Source organism: Alexandromys fortis, unplaced genomic scaffold, assembly GCF_014885135.2.
Source record: "Alexandromys fortis isolate MF-2015 unplaced genomic scaffold, M_Fortis_MF-2015_v1.1 scaffold_131, whole genome shotgun sequence".
NCBI classification, from domain to species: Eukaryota; Metazoa; Chordata; class Mammalia; order Rodentia; family Cricetidae; genus Alexandromys; species Alexandromys fortis.
In genome coordinates this window covers 3,299,333-3,319,163 of record NW_026068023.1, presented here as the reverse complement: position 1 = coordinate 3,319,163, position 19,831 = coordinate 3,299,333, and the positions used below count along the sequence as shown (strand labels likewise).

At 36.7% G+C, this 19,831-nt stretch overlaps 1 protein-coding gene across 5 annotated transcripts in view; it reads left to right on the top strand.

The window, feature by feature from the left end:
• Alcam (activated leukocyte cell adhesion molecule) overlaps positions 1 to 19,831 on the top strand; it is a 175,727-nt gene that overhangs the window by 11,419 nt on the left and 144,477 nt on the right. For 3 of the 5 annotated variants that reach the window (XM_050163452.1, XM_050163454.1, XM_050163451.1), the window contains exon 2: positions 10,100 to 10,141. The exons of the other annotated variants lie outside the window; for them this stretch is intronic. In XM_050163452.1, the coding sequence (XP_050019409.1) occupies positions 10,100 to 10,141 (42 nt within the window). The remainder of the gene's footprint in view (positions 1 to 10,099; positions 10,142 to 19,831) is intronic. 5 annotated transcript variants of the gene reach the window in all.

Sequence of the window (19,831 nt, the reverse complement as noted above, 5' to 3'; positions counted from 1 at the left end):
GTTGTATGAAACACACTTGGTGTTAAAACCCATTCTGTACTTGCAACAGTCATGACTCATGGCTTCCAGACTGAACGTCACTTAAAGAACTGAAGAACGGCAGCTGTGCACAGGTGTTTTTGCCATTTTATTGTTCTGTTTTTTTTTGTTTGTTTGTTTTTTTGGTTTTTTTTTGTATCAGGTAGTTTCCCAGCATTTTTCTGTTTTTTTTTTTTTCATTGTAAGTTGAGGATGATAGTTATTAACTTTATTTGATGTGGCTGTTCAAGAATGTATTGAGGTACTTAAAACCTATGCATTTTAAAACTCGATTAGTTAATAGGTTTTGCTGTGTACAGCAAACTATCAGAGGAAATTACCACAGGTAGTAGATAACAAAGGCATAGTAACGCATGAAGATGGAGTTTATTTCCATTGACAAAAATAGTGCATGTCTTTGTAATAATCTGTGATAAATATTAAAGTAGAATATATTTACCTGACTAATAGACAATGTATGTTTTTTTCTTTTTTTTAATATTTATTTATTTATTATATTATGTGAATAGCATTCCTTCCACGTGTGCCTGTAAGCCAGAAGGGGGCGCCAGGTCTCATTATAAATGGCTGTAAGCCACCATGTGGTTGCTGGGAATTGAACTCACGACCTCTGGAAGAGCAGTCAGTGCTCTTAACCTTTGAGCCATCTCTCCAGCCCGACAATGTATGTTTTTCTAATTTTCTGGATTTCTACAACGAAATGGCATACACTCATAATGCTTGCTTCCTTATTTTCTCAAAAACTTCCTTAATTCACACAGATATAACCGTATTTTCACTCTGTTGATGTCTTTCTCCCTATCTGTTTACTTTGTAATTGGATTATGATGAAAGATGCTCCTTGGGTTTTGGCATGAAAATGTAGATTTTTTTTTGTCACCACTGAAAGTCTAACGTACAATAGACTTCTGTAAAGCAAATGCTCATTTCATGGTGTCTTCCATTCTAGGTTAGAATGTCAGAATGTGACTTCTGAGCTGTGCAACTCATATCTCTATGCTTTACTATCCCAGCTCAGTGGGCCAATCGCTTTACCCCATCTCCGAAAGAGCCCATGCCCTGAGGATGTGTGGCTTGAAGTGAGGGCCACAGGAGTGTTGCCAGGAATGAGGAATCATTACTACACATAAACCTCACTCAGTGTTGTGTGTGTTAGAGCATACGGTCTTAATAAAGGTGACTATTATTTATATATTTTATTTTTAAACTTTCCCCTCCAAATATAATTGATATGCTTCCATTGGTAGAGAGAAGAGGAACCACGGATTCTTTAAAATTAGGAAACTGCCAGTTCTAGTGTCTGTCCACTCCAAAGATGAAAGTGCAGCCCGGTGACGTGACTATAAAAGGAACTGAAGGAAACAGACATGGTGTGATTTCTCCTGAATGCCCTTCTAACTTCCCTATAATCAAATCCTGTCTGTTGCCATCAGAGGGCTACTGCCCTGGCTCAAATTGTGCTGCTGCCTGCTTACAATACAGTCAGGGCAAATGTGAGCTTTTAAGCTAGCCCTTGCGGTTCTTATGATTTTCATTCAGTCTTCCTTGGAACCCATTCTGGAGCTATAGTTTTAAGTATGCCATGCTCTTCCATTCTCTGGGTTGCTTACACACATGTCTCTGACCTTTGTCTTGTACTACCAAACTCTCTCCTCCTGTCCTCCCACACACCCTCCTTTAACTGAATGAGCTGTGTTTCCATCTTTAGTCTACCTCCAAAGACTTCCCCCAGAGCTCCCTGAGGCTCCTGTCCTGTGCAGCTCCAAAACTCATTTCATTAATTCTTGTTGTTTATTTATTCTTGCTTCTCTTTTTTTTTTTCAAGAGTCTTCCTTTTCCTGGAGACAGGGACAATGACATAATAATCTTTCTCTCTTCAGTGTATTCTGATTTATATTTCCCTGGTACCTGTACCACTGTGTAATTGAATTAGTCAAAATTTCAATTCTTTATAATAAAGGAGACATAATTTTAGAGGCTTACACTTATTTACTTAGAGGAGAACTCATGTATCGTGGCACACATGGAGTCCAGAGAACAACAGGGAAAAATCAGTTTTTTTTCTTTCCATCATCTGGGTCCTCAATATGGAATTTGGATCATCAGGCTGGGTGGCACAATCTTTTACCAGCTGAGCCATCCCAGGGGATTAGAAGCACATTTTAAATAACAAAGTATATTCTAATGTGAATACAAAATAACAGTAAATGGAACAGTTTTCATTTTCTTTTAGAATTTAGAACATTTAAAAACAACTTCTTTTAAAACATATGCACTACTTTTGTCCAAGCACTTGTGAGACAGGGGCAGACAGATGTCTAATCATTAGAAGCCAACCTGGTCTACAGATTTTCAGGTGAGCCAGCACTACATAGTGAGACCCTGTCTCAAGCAAATAATTAAAAAAATAAAATAAGAGCAAAATCATTGCCCGAGTCTACCTGAGGCATGCAAATGAAGTGGAAAAACAAATGAAACATTTGTCTAATTGTTTTCAAGTATCAATACTAATTAACATAAAATAAAATAGTTCTATAACTGGGAAATAGTCCTGAAAACTGTCTTCTGTTTTGCATAGTCTATATACTAATATGGGGTCATCTATGTCTGTAGGTTTCTGAAGAGAAACTAACTGTACTTCTGTTTCCAATTAGTAGCACATGCTCAAAATTGGCAATGAATGGTTGATATTATTTCTATTTTTTTTTTAAGTTTTAGCTTATATTCTCTTTCTGTGTGTGTGTGTCTCTCTGTCTCTGTATGTGTGTATCTGTGTACATAGACAGTGTAAATGCCTCTGAGGATGACTTTCTGGAGTAAAAGATTTCGTTAGCAGATTAATCAGTCACTTAGGCACATAATACATATCACTATTAATGCTTTTCAAATACATTTCAATAAAACAGTTGGAAAAATTTTTGATGTTATAGTTTGCAAATGAATTGTAATGATGACTAGTCAACAAACTTTCAGAAAATACTCAAAGCTGGGAATACTGGGTAATTCTTACAGTCCCAGCACTAGTAAGGCTGAGGAAGGAGATCAGGTTCAAAGCTTGTTTGGGATAGGCAGTGGGGTCTTGTCTCCACAAAAAGATATTTGATTTTTACTGCACAATAACCTTAGATCTGGCAGCAAAGGCTGCTGCCACCAGGACTGTCTGGTTAGGACAGTTGCCTTTATCTACTCTGAGTTAGTTGTGCAGTGGCTCAGGTATTTCTTCCTGCCAAGTTGGGTACAGGCTCCATTTCTGAGAATTATTCCTAAATTGTTGGAGGAATGCCACTTGTTTTATTCCCAGCTGCTCAACCCCAAAATAATCACACAGAAACTATATTAATTAAATCACTGCTTGACCCGTTAGCTCTAGTTTCTTATTTGGCTAACTCTTACATCTTAATTTAACCAATTTCTAGTAATCTGTGTATCGCCACGTGGCTGCAGTTTACCAGCTAAAGTTCCGGTGTCTGTCTCCAGCTGGGCTACCTAGCTTCTCTTTAACTCCTTCTTCTTTCTCCCAGCATTCGGTTTATTTTTCCCTGCTTTGCTCTGTTCCCCTATTAGCTCTGCTCTAAGCCCAAAGCAGTTTCTTTATTCATTAATGGTAATCAAGCATACAGAGGGAAATCCCACATCAATAAGTAGCACTTAATTAAATCCATTCTCATGAGTTTAGAACATTACTCCTCACACTGAATTTTTGTCCAGCTTTTTCCCCCTCTGTAACCTATATCCTTATCTCTTTCCTCTATTTCCCATGATTCCTATCACTAGACTTTAGACCCTGCCTCCTCACAGGCCTGTAATCCCAGAGCAAACATCTGTCTCTGTTTTCTGGCGAATGGTGGATTTGTCTTTTCAAACTCAGAGTTTCATGAAACTTGAATTGTATTCTTTACTACTAAGCTAAGCACATGTGGGAGCACACTTGTGGGTACATATGTGTAAGCACACTGTGGACTCAGTCATACAGAAAGAACAGGAAGAAACTGATATTGTTTATTGCTCTGTCAAGCTCAGCAACATCGCCAGTTTAGAAAGCTTTCATTCCAGACTCTTTCCTTTAACTCCAAAGCAAAGGTAGTCTGAACAAATTACCTAATCAGTATTATTTTTCCAGTGTTAAATCTGCCTGTACTTAACGTCATATTAATTCATGATAGTTCAAGCTGATGAAGTATTATAGTTTCCTTTTTATTTTTACGATAGTTAGCTTTCTAAAATAGACGTTCGATGATTTCTCCATGAGTAGATAGGATAAGATGGGAGTAATTCATGTTTTCCACAGTGGTAGGTTGTAGTCACTCAAGCTGTTTTCAAATGAGACTATTACAGGAATGTTAGGTGGAAAGAGAAATTAAAAAAGAGTCCTTTCTGTTCACACACACAAATATAGAAAAGGAGAAAAAAAAAGAATGAAACCTTCAGACAAAACTCAAACTCTTGAAATGTAAGATCTTCTTTTGTTTACCTCTTGGTTGTTTATTCTGCATTCTGATAATATTGCCCAACCTGTTAGCTTTTGTTCATTTGGAAGTTCCAGTGTACTGAATCTCACGAAGACTTAACTGCAGAACTAGTGTGCATATTCAACAGCCACAAATCCATATTATCAAATAGTGTTTCTTTACAAATAATAAAATGAAAATTTAGAAAACTGACCTTATGATAACATCCCATGCACCTCATTGCTTGGTGACTTAGCATCTAAAGTGAGTGTTGGTCACTGCAGTATCTGTAAAGGTTCAGGGTCATAGTTGTTCCTGGGCTACTGAGTATCTGATGATGAAGTGACGTGGAAGATTGGAGAGGGAACGAAAGGCTTGGCCTTAGTTCTCTATGGGGGTTGGGTTAGTCACTGTGTATTTTGCTTCTGTAAGTATTCCCTCGTTCAATGGTTATATTACACTGCAGCATGGTTGGCTCTCTTCCATGACAATTGTGTGATTTTGATCCACTGCCATATAGAAATAATCACTTCATCATCTCTGTTCCGTATTATTTGCGCATTATTTGTCCTCATGACTATGCATTATTAAGAGCTACCCATGTAACACTTTGCAGATTGAGATCCCCAGTGATAGTGGACCGTAAATAAAATAATTGAAACATTGAAATAAAAAATATGATACAAGCAGAGTGTGAAATTAGGTTAGACAAGGAACAGAGTAAGCTTTCTCCTATGCCTTGCTAAAACTAGGTTTCTTTTATGATTGCCTTTTTTTTTTCTGCTTAAGAGAAGGGCTTGTTATGCAGCTGAAAGCTGGTCTGGACAGTCCAGACTAGTGCTTTAGAGTTGCATTTACTGACATGCGCCTCTAACTCTTGCTAAAGAAACTTTTCCTATGACTGAGCATTATGGTTTACTTGAAGTTGCATAAAAATTGTAATTGACTTGCAAAGAAAGGACACAACTGATTGATCAAACATTCAGAATACGTGTCTGTAAGGAAAGAGACCTGGAGAAGAAAGGATCAGTGGCTGCTAACAGATAGAAGGCATGTAGTTGCTCAAAGCAAAAGCTAGTCCCTTCACTTAGTTTGTTGTTTTTCAAAGAAAGATCAGGCACCATTATTTATGATAAAACAGCAAGAACGACAGATTACAATTTCTAATTCTGCAGATTTTTCTTGGATTTTGAGTCATTGAACCTAAATCCTTGTGACTACAGAAATGTTTGCTTAAGAAAATTTATTTTGAATGAAGAAACCACACATTTCTTGCTTGTTCTTTTGATCTATAGAGTGGGCTCATTTCTAACTTAATGATTATATTACAAATGGTTTTCACCACACCCTATGGATCTCTGACTATTGAAGATTTAAACTCAAGAGGCTTCATGGTCAAATGTTTTTCTAAAGGAAGGGATGAAGAAGATGTGAAACTGATCAGTGGTGGAAGTGGGGAGGTTCTGGAAGGAGGTCTGGGAGTTAAAACAGTCAACGGAATATATTGTATGAAAAAACATTTTCAGTAAAAAATAAGACTTACTTAATATAATGAAATGACTTTATTAAAGATTGTATAAAAGAAAAGAAAAAGAAAAAAATTAAAACAAGTTACATAATTTGGCAGGTCCCCATGCTGTCTTTAGATTTCTTTTCTTATCTGCAGAGAGGAAAGAATAATAGCAATTACTGGAGACATTTGTTGAAAGAACGGGGTGAGATAATGTTTGGAAAGTGATTAGCAAAGTAAACACAAGCAGGACAAGCCTGGGATTGCTGGCTATTGTTGTTTTTGCTTCTATTGTTATTAACATCTTAAGGAGAATTTTTTAGTATAATAGGCCTTCTAAAGAGAGGTTAGATATTCAATGTGCTCAACCATAATAGAAAAGGAGGGGATCCATGTAAGGTAGAAAATTCTATTGTCATAATTTTGTTTGTCTTTATTTACTAAAATATTTAAAAGTAAGAAAAGCAGAGTGGCAGAATTATGTGCATATATTTGGTGATACAAAACAAAGAATGGAGCATATTCATAAACAAATTCATTACACGTTTGCTTGCTCATACTTCACCCAAATGCACAAAATAGTTATGGTTTTCTCTGTAAAAGATACCTGGGAATAGCTAACGATCATTTTTCACTCTAAAATCTTTCATATGATCATAGTATTTCATTGTTTATTATTTAAACTACTAATATAAAAATTATTGTAAAGGTACTACCACCAAAACTGTAGACAGATATATTGTCTCTAGTACTAATGAAATTAATGTGAATTAAGAAACCAAGACACAAAAGCAGATATGTTTTTTTTAAAGATTTGGTGACAACTGTACACCTCTTTGTTTGTTAATTCTTTTTTTGTTGTTTGTTAATTCTTTTTCCTTCCTTTCCTAAGAAATGTGATAACATTCTGACTTATAATAAGCTTACAGCCAGAATTAAAGTGATTCTCCATTTTTTATAGTATTCAAGTATCAGTCACATAAGATGAGGTTGCTTAGATTGTTTTTTGATTGATGGGTTAAGTGATTTGTGCATAAACATTTAACTGACAAAATATCACCAAATTGTGAACAGTAGAGCCTAGATATATTAATGTAAGAAGTCTATATGCTATGGTACAAAAAGGACTTGAGAGAAAACTGAGGAATCACGGCTTCAAGCTTCACTATCCTTGATTTCTGAGGCTGGAAGCAGATCATGTTTTGTGGAGGAGATTATTTGACATGTTTCTGTCACACTATTCCTAGAGAATTTTTCCTTCAGTTCATGCAGTCTTTATTATTAGACTTTGATCAAATCAATTAGTAGATGGTGTATGCTTACACTCACTTAACAATTCTCGAATCAATTGAATTCTGATAATTGCTGATGTAAGTAAAATTACTTAATATTGTTTAATCGTGTGCCTAACTTAAGATATTCTGAGAGCCAGTGTTTGAGAGACATTGTTTACAATAAACTATATTACACATCAAGATACATTGTCCAGGTTTGGGCTTATTTGCTTTCCAATACCTTCTACAACTGTATTTCTACATTATAAACAAAAACACACAGAAAATCATAACATCTAAAAATAAAAGAAACCTACTATTCATTTCCATAGGAAATATGACTTTCAATTTAGATGATTCAAATCACAATCATAAGTTCATTCAGATATAGGCAATCACTAATTAGGAGGAAAAGACAATACTAACATTATTATTGTTGTAATAATTTTCTGTTGAGTTTGACAACTTGCCCTCCATAAGTGTAGCAAGCTTAAGGGTTTTCAAGAATACACCTCACCACAGTGGATATAGAAAAAAAAATGTATTGCTAAGCCATCTTCATCAACCACACGTTATTTCAAAGTTTAGCTATCTATAGTATAAAATATTTTTGTTATTCTAAGTTTCTGCTTAAAACATGAAAAAATATGCCTCTCTTCTTTGCTGGAGATTCACTGGAGCAGTGTAGCTGAGCTAAACACCATGATATCTAGAAAGTCTCAGAACAACAGTGTTGATTTTCATTTATTTTAAATTCACATGAAATATTTGCATAACTCACAGAATTCAGACAGGCTCCACCGTGCCTCGGTCTCTGCATGGCTATTGTCTCTGAATCTTGTAGAAACAGCACTCATGAAATGACTCTCAGATGATAGGCTTTTGGAGTAATGGCTTTGTAGTTTTAGAATATATTTTGGGATTAAGAATTCCAAATTGTCCTGGTTTCTGATCCTTCTTTTGTGTCTGACATTTTGTTCACAGGTAGGAAAAAGCTAATTTAAAAGATATTAGACATTAAAATATATGTCAACATGTTTATAAAGAAACAACTAAGAAACAGGACAAAAAAGATATCAGAAAGAAAGATAATAAAATTAAGACAAGGTGTAAACTTGTACCTTTTTTAAATTTAAAAATGCAACAAACACCTGCAGGGAAGTAAACCACAATCCTGGAGTATTTTAACTGACCTCACTCATCAAGTATTGAAGCAGCACCGATTTGAGTTTTAAAAAAAATACTTTCAGTTTATGATATGAACGGCATGTGTCCCAAGGCCTTATGAGTCTGTCCAAATCACAAAACAAGTCTAACTACTACTCGGGCAAATGGTGCATGCGTTTTGACGAAAGAGATCAGTTCATTTCTCAAGAGTGCCCAGCCAGTAGCCAGCTATTGTGCTCTAAGTAAATACGCTAAGAGGTTACATGTAAAACATAAACAGGTGAGAGAATTCAGATTTAGTTCTTAGATAAATGAAGCCACTCTAAAGTACAGAGTATTGGGGCAGTGGGTTCTTTTTATCCATGACTGCCCATGATGCATGTCTCATTTCCTGTGTGTTGACTCCTGAGATCGTGTTACACAAAATGAATGTGGGGTGGGAGGGAGCTGAGGTCAGCTTAGGTGTCCTAAGGCTTGTGTCTGCTCCAGGCTGGAAAACACTGCCCCACAGTTCCGGATAAATACCCACTGCCCACACTTCTCTCAGTCTGTCCTTTCCCCTTCAGCTGGTCCCTGGGCAGGTCTCCACCTTGCTGTTATAGTTTACATTTACTGAGGTGTCAGAGATTCCCTGAGACTCCTCCCTTCCATGCTGACTTGTAAACCTGAACTTAAGAGGAAATTTTGGAGCTTGTCAGTATTAAAAAAAAAAAAAAAAAAAAAAAAAAAAACCAGAAATGAGGCATGTAGCAAATTCCTCACGGCACAGATGGAAATAATGTTCCATAGTTTAGAATTACAGAGTATCCTTTTAGAATGACGCTTCCAGAGCTTCTGCCGCCACGTCTAGATTCACTATCAAAACAAAATTGGTTTTAGGTAATACCGTACCTTTCCCACTTTATATCAGCTTTATACCAACTGCTGCCATATACAAACTGCATCAAGCTATTCCCTGTACTATGGAAAATTATTAGTGCAGTTTACAGACGTAGCCAGCTGTCTCTGCTCAACCCCTCACAATGGCCTTGCTTGATACAGTGGCACTTTTTGTTAATGCAGAAAATAGGCTTTTCGTAACTGGTGAAGTAAATATGAATTTGATATTATTTACCATGTTCCACAGAGATCTGTCATAATTTGTCACCATAGTTATGTTAATAAGAAACATATAAGTGAGGGAAGCTATGGAAGGTAGAAGGCTGCCTAGTGACCGAATCAGAAATGAGGGCAGGAGCAGCATCAGCTTCCTCTTCCCCCCTCTTAGAATTCTTTTTTTTTTTTTTTTTTTTTTTTGGTTTTTCGAGACAGGGTTTCTCTGTGGTTTTGGAGCCTGTCCTGGAACTACCTCTTGTAGACCAGGCTGGCCTCGAACTCACAGAGATCCGCCTGCCTCTGCCTCCCTAGTGCTGGGATTAAAGGCGTGAGCCACCACCGCCCGGTAGCTCGCAGTGATCGTATAGTGGTTAGAATTCATTCTTTATCTATCGGTTGTCTATATATTTATCTTCAATTTTTCTGTGTACAATGCTTTCTTGGTCATAAAGGAAAATGACAGCTATTCATACTTAAATTTAGTTGTTTTTTGTTGTTGTTGTTGTTGTTGTTACTCAAAACAGTAACCAACCTGTTTTTGGCTAATTCTGATTTTAAATTCACAGGGAAAGGATTCTCATTGCCTCAGCTTGACTCAGGTGTGTCAGGTAAGACCAATGAACTGGGAACGAAGCAGGGACAGTTGGGTAGCTTTCTACAAAAGTCCAAGAAAAGCTCAAGAGAATCTGGAGAAAGACTGGCAAGGCAAGAAGCTTAACTGACAGTTGTGAGGCAGCCACTGAGTATGACTGCTTTGCTGGATAAAATGAGTAAGACTAAGGTCTGCTTTGAAAATGTTCAGGAGAGCAGCAGCTCAAGAAGCTTCTGGAGTATACTACAACAGAGAACAGGGCGCAGCAGGGTGTAGATTAAGTAGCTAGGTGATTTTGTACTTATGCAATATTTAAAAAATAAAAAAAAATGTATGGGGTAAAAATGAGACAAGTGGCTAGCAAAAGGGGGAGGAAGAGAATTTAAACGAGTGAAGCCCAGTTAAGTCTGAAAGAGAGACAAAAACATGCTGTACACTTGTTGTGGGCTTAATCCGCAGAGACAGAATCAAAGACAAAGAGCACAGAGTCCAAATAGCAATGTTAAGTTAAATTCTCCTGTGGAAAACATGACGATGCTTTGGATAATCACCTGTAGTATCAAGTCGGACTAAAATTAAGTGAGGCCACAATTTCTTCCTTCTCCAAGCCTCACCGGGTGTCCGTTTCTTTTCCTTTGTTGTTTGCCCACATGTAACTATTCTAACTGCAAGTAAAAAAATCATTTAGATTGACCGTTTTAGAACAGCTGAAAAAAATGGTGCAAATGAAATTTATTTGCTAGTACACCAAAATACCAACAATGATTTGGAATACCTAATGAGACTGACAGTACTAAGAATAGATTTTGAGCAACTACTGCAATTCAGCCAACGTACTGGATAGGTTGCTTCTGTCCAGAGATGAGCGAAATATATGTGTGTGTGTGTGTGTGTGTGTGTGTGTGTGTGTGTGTGTGTGTGTGTGTTAGTCTGATGGTTCTCAAACCTGGGCATACATTAGAATGACCACAGAGCTTGTTCAAATGGACTTTTTGGCTCAATCCCTAGAGTTCACATTCACTATTTCTGGCTTCGAGGTGGGGAATTTGCATTTCTAGTCTTGTCCATGTGCTGCAGATAAGACTTGTCCTGGGCACATAGGGAGAGGAGCTGTGTGAGGAGGCACAGACTCTAGTTAGTTGACTCTTTACTAGCCAAAGCACACTATTAAGCACTCCTGTTTAGTTATTGCCACTAAGACAGGACATTTTCTATAAATCCAGTCTCATATCTGTGTATTGTTTAGCTGTATAACTTAACAAAATTATCGATAACAAGGTCAAATAAATACAGTGTTCAAAGACGAAGGCTCCCAGTTTACTTCAGTAAAAATATTTCATCAGCTTTACGGCCTCATTTCTAATTTAGCTCTTGCTTTAATTTAACATAAAACTTTTCCTTCTGATCTTTGGTAAACATCCGGTCTTCGATAATCTTTTAAATGGGATGGCCAGTGGTTCATTTATTGCAATAATTAAGATGGATAACAGCGTGCCTGCTGAAATGACTGCACTTGTGTTTAGTGTGTAAATTGTGTCCCTGCTATGAAAGCCTCTTTTACTGCTTTTGCCCTTGTCCAGTCTTTTGCATTCTAAGCCATTAGCCACAGCATGTTTTGGAAAGGTATTTATAAAGAAGTTGGTCACATTTACCAATTTTTGATAATTATTAATTCATGTCTTCAGTTTCTTTTAGTACTGAGGATTTCCTCTCACTTTCATTCTGCCAAAGGGACAGGGTGGAAAAAAGAAAAGCCTTCTAGGATTTGTAAGCCTATTTTTTATTTTAAAATCTTCCTACTTTTGGCTTGTTCCAGTTTTCATCTCTTCAGTTTATGACTCTTATGTGACTATGAGCAGTTTACTCTCAGTACGTACAAGTGCAATGCCAAATGTGAATTTCTTATACGATTCTGAAAGCCCATTAAAATGGAGATAGCCAAAGACTTGTAAAAATACTGCTTGCATGTGGCCACCTTTTTTATTTCAAAACTATATGTACTTCAAGCTCTAAAAAAGTTATTCAGATAAATGGACAGTAGTCAGGTCATGTTTGTACCCATCACTGCATCCAGAATATTTCAGTTAATATGTGTTTGCTTTTCCAATTTAGCTTCAACGGAAACTGAACTCCTCTTGCCCACCTGTTTTAGGGTAGTTCATTGTTGCTATGTTTACAATATTTTTCCTTTTAAATATTGTAGATCTGAAAAAAAAATTATACTCCAGAAGTTGTCAGAGTGGTATTTGTTAGTATCTATGTCAATAGCCTGCTGAAATAATTTAATAACTGAGTAAGGACTGTCCACAGGCAAAACAAGCTCACTGTCGCATAGGCACGCTCTTATTAACCTGCTTATGCTCATGGTCTGCGATCCTTCAAATGTCTTATTGGGTTTCACTGGGAAAACAAGCAATAAACCTAATGGAATAAGCCACAGACTATACTGAGTTAATGTCTGTAGTAAATATTTTTATCATCTTTATGATTTAATGTTATATCATGATAGATTTATGATTTTAGACTAATTTCTTAGGTTGTCTTTTTCTAGTGACCCAAACAGTAAGGAAAAAAAAAAAACCTGTCGTCCCTGGAAAATATAAACGAGCTGCTTATACAAAGACAACAAGACTTACTCTGTTTGCCAAACTTTGGCTCTTTTTCAGCATTCTCCGTGGGCCTGAAAACACAGAGCTCTCTCACTTACTAATGGCTAAAATTAACTTGCTTATCAGACAGCCTGCGTTGCTTTGTATGAAAACTGCTCTGAAGAGGAGCTGGATTTGTCCTTGATCTCCTCACCCTCCTTCTCATTACCACTCCTTCTACTCTGTCAATGACTTTGTTACTATCTTTATTTTTATATATCTACTAGTATTGCAGTGCCAGGAATAGAAGGCAAAGCCTGGCCCATTGTAAAATTACTCTGCCAATTTAAAAGAACCCCATCCCGTTTTGTCTTTCTTTCTTATGATGATTTTGCATGTTACTCCGTTTTAAATTGTAGCAACTGACAGGGGTAGCTACAATATTCTGTATAAGGTAATAAAAAACTTAAATAATCAAAAGAAGAATGGGAAAGCAAATATTCCTATTTCGAATCCTCAATACTGTGATGGAGTATATTTCTGTTACCACTTTTGGAGATATTTGAGAGCTTTTATTCTGCCACTATAAAACAGATTTTTTTTATATTTCCTTTCTAATCAGGTTTTCAAAACTGCCTTTGCAGTTCAAGTATCTAAATATTCTAGATGTCGTTTCATTTCTGAATAGCAAATTAAAGTATATAATATTTATGTTTATACATATTGCTTATACATAAAAAGTATATTTCACATATATACACATATATAAAACAATGCATATACAGATACTTTAGTGAATTTTAAATTTTACTTGGCATCTTAAAGTAGTCTAAAATAATAGACTGCTGACACAATGTATCATTTAACCGTATATAATGAGTTTATTAATATCCCTTTGTAACATACATTTGAAACTATGATACAGAAGTAAGAAGAATGTTGAAAAGATCTTAGCCATGTTATGGGGTTGAGCAAAAGGTTCTTGGAATATATACAGAGGGAAAGAATCAGTCCTAGACAGATCTGAAGAACTCTTCAAGTGAAGGTTTCTATGTAATGGGGTTGAAGTTTCCATGGTCAAGTGAAGAAACTAATTTACTTATTTTTGATACCTTAGGTAAACCAGTGGCCAGTTTTTGCTCTCACTACCTAGTCATGTGTATTTGACCAAATATCACTAGTCAATTAAGTAATAATCCCTAGGTCTAGGACTCTGCCTTTTGTACTTTTTGGAAACTTTTCCACAGACTCTTAGTGTAGCTATGATTAAGAACCACTGCTTAAATGAGACGAATAGAGAAACAGTAATGACTGTGTGATCCTGTGATGGGAGTAATGACAAAAGTCATCGAAACCAAGTGACTGTAATAAGACGGGAATTTTACGAGATTTCCCCATTATACCAAAGGCAAGTAAGAAACTTCAGTTAGATTATCCAATGACTACATGTATACTCAGTGGAAATTTTTGTTGTTATTGAGAAATATGTCAAAAATTGTCACACTGATAAGACTTCCCTGTCCTAAGCATGAATAACTATTATGTCATACATTGCCAGTGGGAACTGTATGAATGCTATGAATTCAGGCCAGATCAATACATTTAATAATTTATTTTTAGAGAAGTTTTAGGGTTCACAGCAAGTTGTAATGGATGGCACAAGGGATCATCATGTACCACTTTCCCTACCTTACTGCTGAGACCCTTCACTGCCAGTTTCCCTGCCCAGAATGCTATGAATGTTATAGCTCAGCGTATGTACCTCCCAGAATTGATAGTTTAGATTGGAAGATTTTCTGGGTGTAGGAAGTGCATAACCACATTGATATTTATTTTTAAAATAGAGGTAACCACATGATTTTGAATTTGATATTGGTAACCTCAAAATACTGGATTTATTGTATCTTAATAGTCACCTTTGGATGTTATGGGGGCACCTTAACAGTGAGTGGCTGTACCACTGGCAGGTTCGGTCTCTAAGATTGTCAATCTGGGTCACCCAGAATTAACACCATGGGAAACACTGGTTGGGCAGGCTGGGAGAAAAATCACAAAGATGTGCAGTCTAGTTGAGAAAGGAGGAAGAGTCTGATGTGACAGTCCCTGTAAAACTCCTCAGAGGATTAGTTGGTTCAAAATTAATGGGAACATAAGAATTTTTGTCCATTTAGTGTGTCAGTGTTATATGTGTGCAGAGGAGGGCAATGCATGTGTGTTTGCCTACCCAAAGTATTGATATCAGGCTCTGCTAACTTGGAATGCTATTAATAGTGGTGTTGATTCACTAATAAATATAAATGTTGACCCCTGTATTCTGTTTGCCTGTCAGAGGCAGGTAGGCTTCAACTGGCCTAACAACAGCTTAGCAACACCTAGACTGAGAAATCTAATTACATTTTGACCACTGTTAAGCTGCCTTATCTCCATGCTTTAGGCACTTCGTATATGAAAAAAAAAAATGGTAGGCGAAGGCCTCCTTCACCCAAGGGCTTTCCACAAGGAACAAATCCTAAAAATGATTATTGGGCACTTTAAAGTTCAAATGGCTATGAAAAGTTAATTATTTTTTCACTATTCCACTGACATTTGTACATGAGGAAAACCTAATATTTTTCATTATAGAATTGCTAATGGAATTTAACATTTTGTTTATCACTGCAATTCTCGGTACTCATGTACCCTTCTTCTCCTAACTCAATATTAGAGTTAGTTATCATCATACAATATTGAATGATATTTTTGTTGTATAAGCTTTCAAATATTCATGTTAATGGAAAACCTTAATGCACATGTTACAAGACATCAGCCTGTCAGAGAGTGATCTCAGGAAGGGAAAGGACCAGAGACCCAGACTCCCCCATCTGAATAAATATATTGCAGCATTTTTGTCAAGTGGCTAATTTTTTCTTAAAGATTTAGGGATCAAGGATAACCCAGCTGAACTAACTATGTCATTAAGAGGAATTGAGAGTACTAAAGGAGGCATTTCCCAGTTCCACAAGACATTTCAAATTCCAGTTCAGTTGGATGCCCCAATTACTAGAAGAAAATGCATTAGCCCGAGTACAAATAAAGGCACGAACAGCAGAAGAAGTAGCAATGGTAGTGGTAAACCAATACCAGGAGCAGAGCCTTCAGTAGCAGTCACAGACCACAGAGACATAAGCAACACAGTGACTACAATTGGACAAGGAGGAATAATAGCAGAGACAAAAGAAGAGATGGATATGATCTATTGATAATTAATGGTGTGCCAGGCATCATGCAAAGATGTCTTTATGATATAATTCTTTTAATTATCACAATGGTTTCTGTATCATGAAACTCTTCAATTTAGGAAATATTTTCATACAGAACCTATTTTACCAAAAAACATGAGTAAAAGACCCATGGGGAAATGTATGCTACTTATAGTTTAGAGGTAGCAGCTAGTCACTTGACTGGGGCTGGTGAGGCTCCACCTAGCAGTACTGTCTTCAAAGGTTCTCTTGTCATCTGTCGGCAGAGAGCTTCTGAGGCTAAAGAGAAGAACATCGTTTTGGTTTTGAGCCTAGCTTTTAACAGCTGAGCCGTGTTATCTAAATAAAATTAAAGAAAAAAGCAAAGAACATAGAGATTGCTGTGTGTTACAGGTTTGAAAAACCAACAGAGGAGAGAGATAAAAGTCAAAATGAAAGAGCTAAAATGAAATACAATAATTTTCTACTCAACAGTAATATTTAGTGATCCATAGTCATTTGATTGAATGTATGTAAATATTAATTCTGTGGCACGGATTATGTTTTAAAAAGGTACAAACTGTGATTTAGATTTGGACTTTTAAAAATCCCATATTTTTTCTTTTCCATCTGGGATGACTGACAATCTGCAGCACTGCCTTCTTCAGAGGGAAAGTGACTTACATATAGGCTAGAAGTCAGTATGAGCACAAAGCAAATGACGATGCATGTATTTCATTCAGAAACTTTTCCTACTTCAACATGCTGGCAAAACATTATGAGAGTATGTGAATAAAAGTCTGAAACATATATATGTATATATGATAGCTCTGCTTTGTTTCTTCCTTTGTAAAATATGTATAAAGATAGCTCACTGCTCTATTGATGAAGTCGATTCATTGTTAACTGTTTCACAGTATGAATGATGTGTGGTATGCATCAATGAAGGTCATATTTTAAATGAGCCTCTGATAGCAATACTTTACAGTTTAGGCTAAGAATTGTCTAGACAGTATAAAGGAATACATCTATCCAATGTTTCTTTCTAGCATTAATTTCTGCCTGGGTTGACTAGTGGATACAGATATGAAATTGTTTCGCCATCTTCTTTATATGCATTTGCATATTATTCCAATCTTGCAGACCTGCAGGGATGTGTGGTAGTTTAAAATGTGTCAATTCTATAGTCAAATATATAATTTTTATTTTCTTCTCTAGTAGTTAATAAGAAGTTGAAAATATCACTTAATCCATCTATAGCCTTACTGTCCTCTGTAATATGAGAGAATTGATGGTTAGCTGCTATGCTGCATATAATTAAGGGTAAAACCAAGTCAGCAATCTCTGTGATTAACGCAGAGAGGCTTGCCATTGACTAAGGAACATGTCCACAGTTCTTCTTTATTGCAATGTATATTTGATCATCATAGGACTCCTAGTAATTATAAGCTTTTGATGCAGGAAATCAAAAGGAAACATGACTTGAATTCAATATGCACATTACTTTTTAAAGAAAATTTGTAATGATTGAGAAGGGCAATGGCCTAGTAATTAAGGTGTTCATGTACTTAGGCCTAAGATGGACTAGTCATGCCCTAGAATGTCATTCATCAAATATTATTTACTTCAATTTAGAATTTTTAATGCCTACCTTATGCAAAGCACCTTGCCCAATTTAGGCAAGGGGAGAAGAGAAATATAAATAAATTAGGCATAGTTCTGATGACTTATAACACAATTGTTAACAGAAACAGAGTCATAGACAAATGCCTCTGAAGAAACACATATGAAGTTAAAAGAGAAAGATTTGCTCTAAGTGGGATGAACAGGGCAACCCCTGGTACAGCTGGAATGGGAAAAAAAACTGCTCTAGGGTTTAGTACACTCTAAGCAAGAATTTCAATTCAGTTTAGACTTGAGGATGCATAGCACATTTTCAGGGAAGTTAATTTCAATATACTTTTGTACAACTTTATTTGTGAGGTGGTGTTTCTGTAGAAAAATCAGATGTCAGTCTATAGAGGCATATTATTTGTGTTTTAATAAATAAGATTTGCCTGAAGATCAGAGGGCAAAGCAGCCACACTAGTCAGCCATACAGGCCAAGGAGTAGTGGCACACACCTTTAATCCCAGGACTCAGGAGACAGAGAGGGAGGAATCTCTGAGTTCAAGGCCACCCTGGGCTACACAAAACTATCCAGAAACAGATCCAGGTGTTTGTGTTTCACATCTTTAATCCAGTGTTTGGGAGTCACACACTTTAATCCCAGCACTAGGGAAGTGTAGACAGAGGCTAAATGGCTGAACAGAGAGAGCAGTATAAGGAGGAAGAAACAGGAACTGACTGGAGTGTGGAGTCTGAGGATTCCTGGAGACAGCATCTCGCCCTTTTGGTCTGAAGATTTGGTAGAGGTAAAAGGTCTCTCGTGTGGTTGACTGCTTTACTTTTCAGATCTTCAGCTTGAACCCATATCGGTCTCTGGGTTTTTTTTTTTTTTCTACATCAGTGCAGCCATAGACAAATACAAGAGAGTTAAGTTATAATTACAATGAAGGTGGGTTTGAATTCTAGGCCAAGGCCCTTTGAATTTTCTTTGGATATATAAGGAACACATCAAATTTCCAGAAGCAAAGGAATGAAGAGATCTAATGTTTATGTGAGAGAGATGTCTATGATGCTGGTATGTCATATGTGCATAGAATGCATTTGGAGGCATAACACAGTAGTAGGTACTAGAAGATGACTGTTCTAAAAAAGTCTACTAATGTCTCTTTATCACTCCATCAAAGCTATAAGTTACATAGAACATTTGATATTCATTTGTAAGATTACTTAAAGTGAAAAAAGTCTCAAAAGAGAAAACAGACAAAAAATAATAAAACTGGGTTCTAAAAAGATGTATAGTTCTATCAAATATAAGGGGTTGTAGTAAAATAAAAACTAATTTATATACAGACACTTTAATTCAAAATGCCCACCCTTATGGTTTCAATAGAGAACACATAGATGTTTGCATGGCTGACCAATCCATGGCTTTGGGGCTAGTCAGGAGGTTGCTTTCTTACAGAATAAAGCTATTACTGGAAAAAATGTCAGTTTCCTATGTCAGAGCTAGTTCTGGGGAACTTGCTATCAGTGCTTCTTGTCTATCTTTAACTACACATAGTTTCTGGTTTCCTTTTATTTACTTCCAAACACAGGCTGAGGAGTGTGTATAGAATTTTCTGATTTTAGGACAACAGCGTTTTGTACTTCATTTTTTGGAAAATTTTCATCTTACCTAAAGAATCCTTATTCCCTGACCAAAGTGAAGACCCATGATGTAGGCTCCCTGGAACTGAACATGGTTGGTCATGTTGTTGTTGGTTGGTTGGTTTTTACCTTTGTTGTGTCCCTGGCCTTGGAAATTCATGGTTGCACTTCCTGAGAACACTATCAGAGCTGCACTTCTGTCTAGGCCACGTGTGGTGAGCATGTTGAGACACCTTACTTGCTCTCATCGAATAAACTTGGTAAAAACATCACTGGCTGCATCTTATGCTCTCTCTGGAGAGCTGTACAGCGTTTTCAGGATCTCAGTCATGCAAGATAGCACTTTATTTTTTTTATTTTTATTTATTTATTAAAGATTTTTGTCTCTTCCCCACCGCAGCCTCCCCTTTCCTTCTCCCTCCCCCAATCAAGTCCCCCTCCCTCGTCAGCCCAATCAGGGTTCCCTGCCCTGTGGGAAGTCCAAGGACCACCCACCTCCATCCAGGTCTAGTAAGGTGAGCATCCAAACTGCCTAGGCTCCCACAAAACCAATAGGTACAGTAGGATCAAAAACCCATTGCCATTGTTCTTGAGGTCTCAGTAGTCCTCATTGTCCGCTATGTTCAGCAAGACCGGTTTTAACCC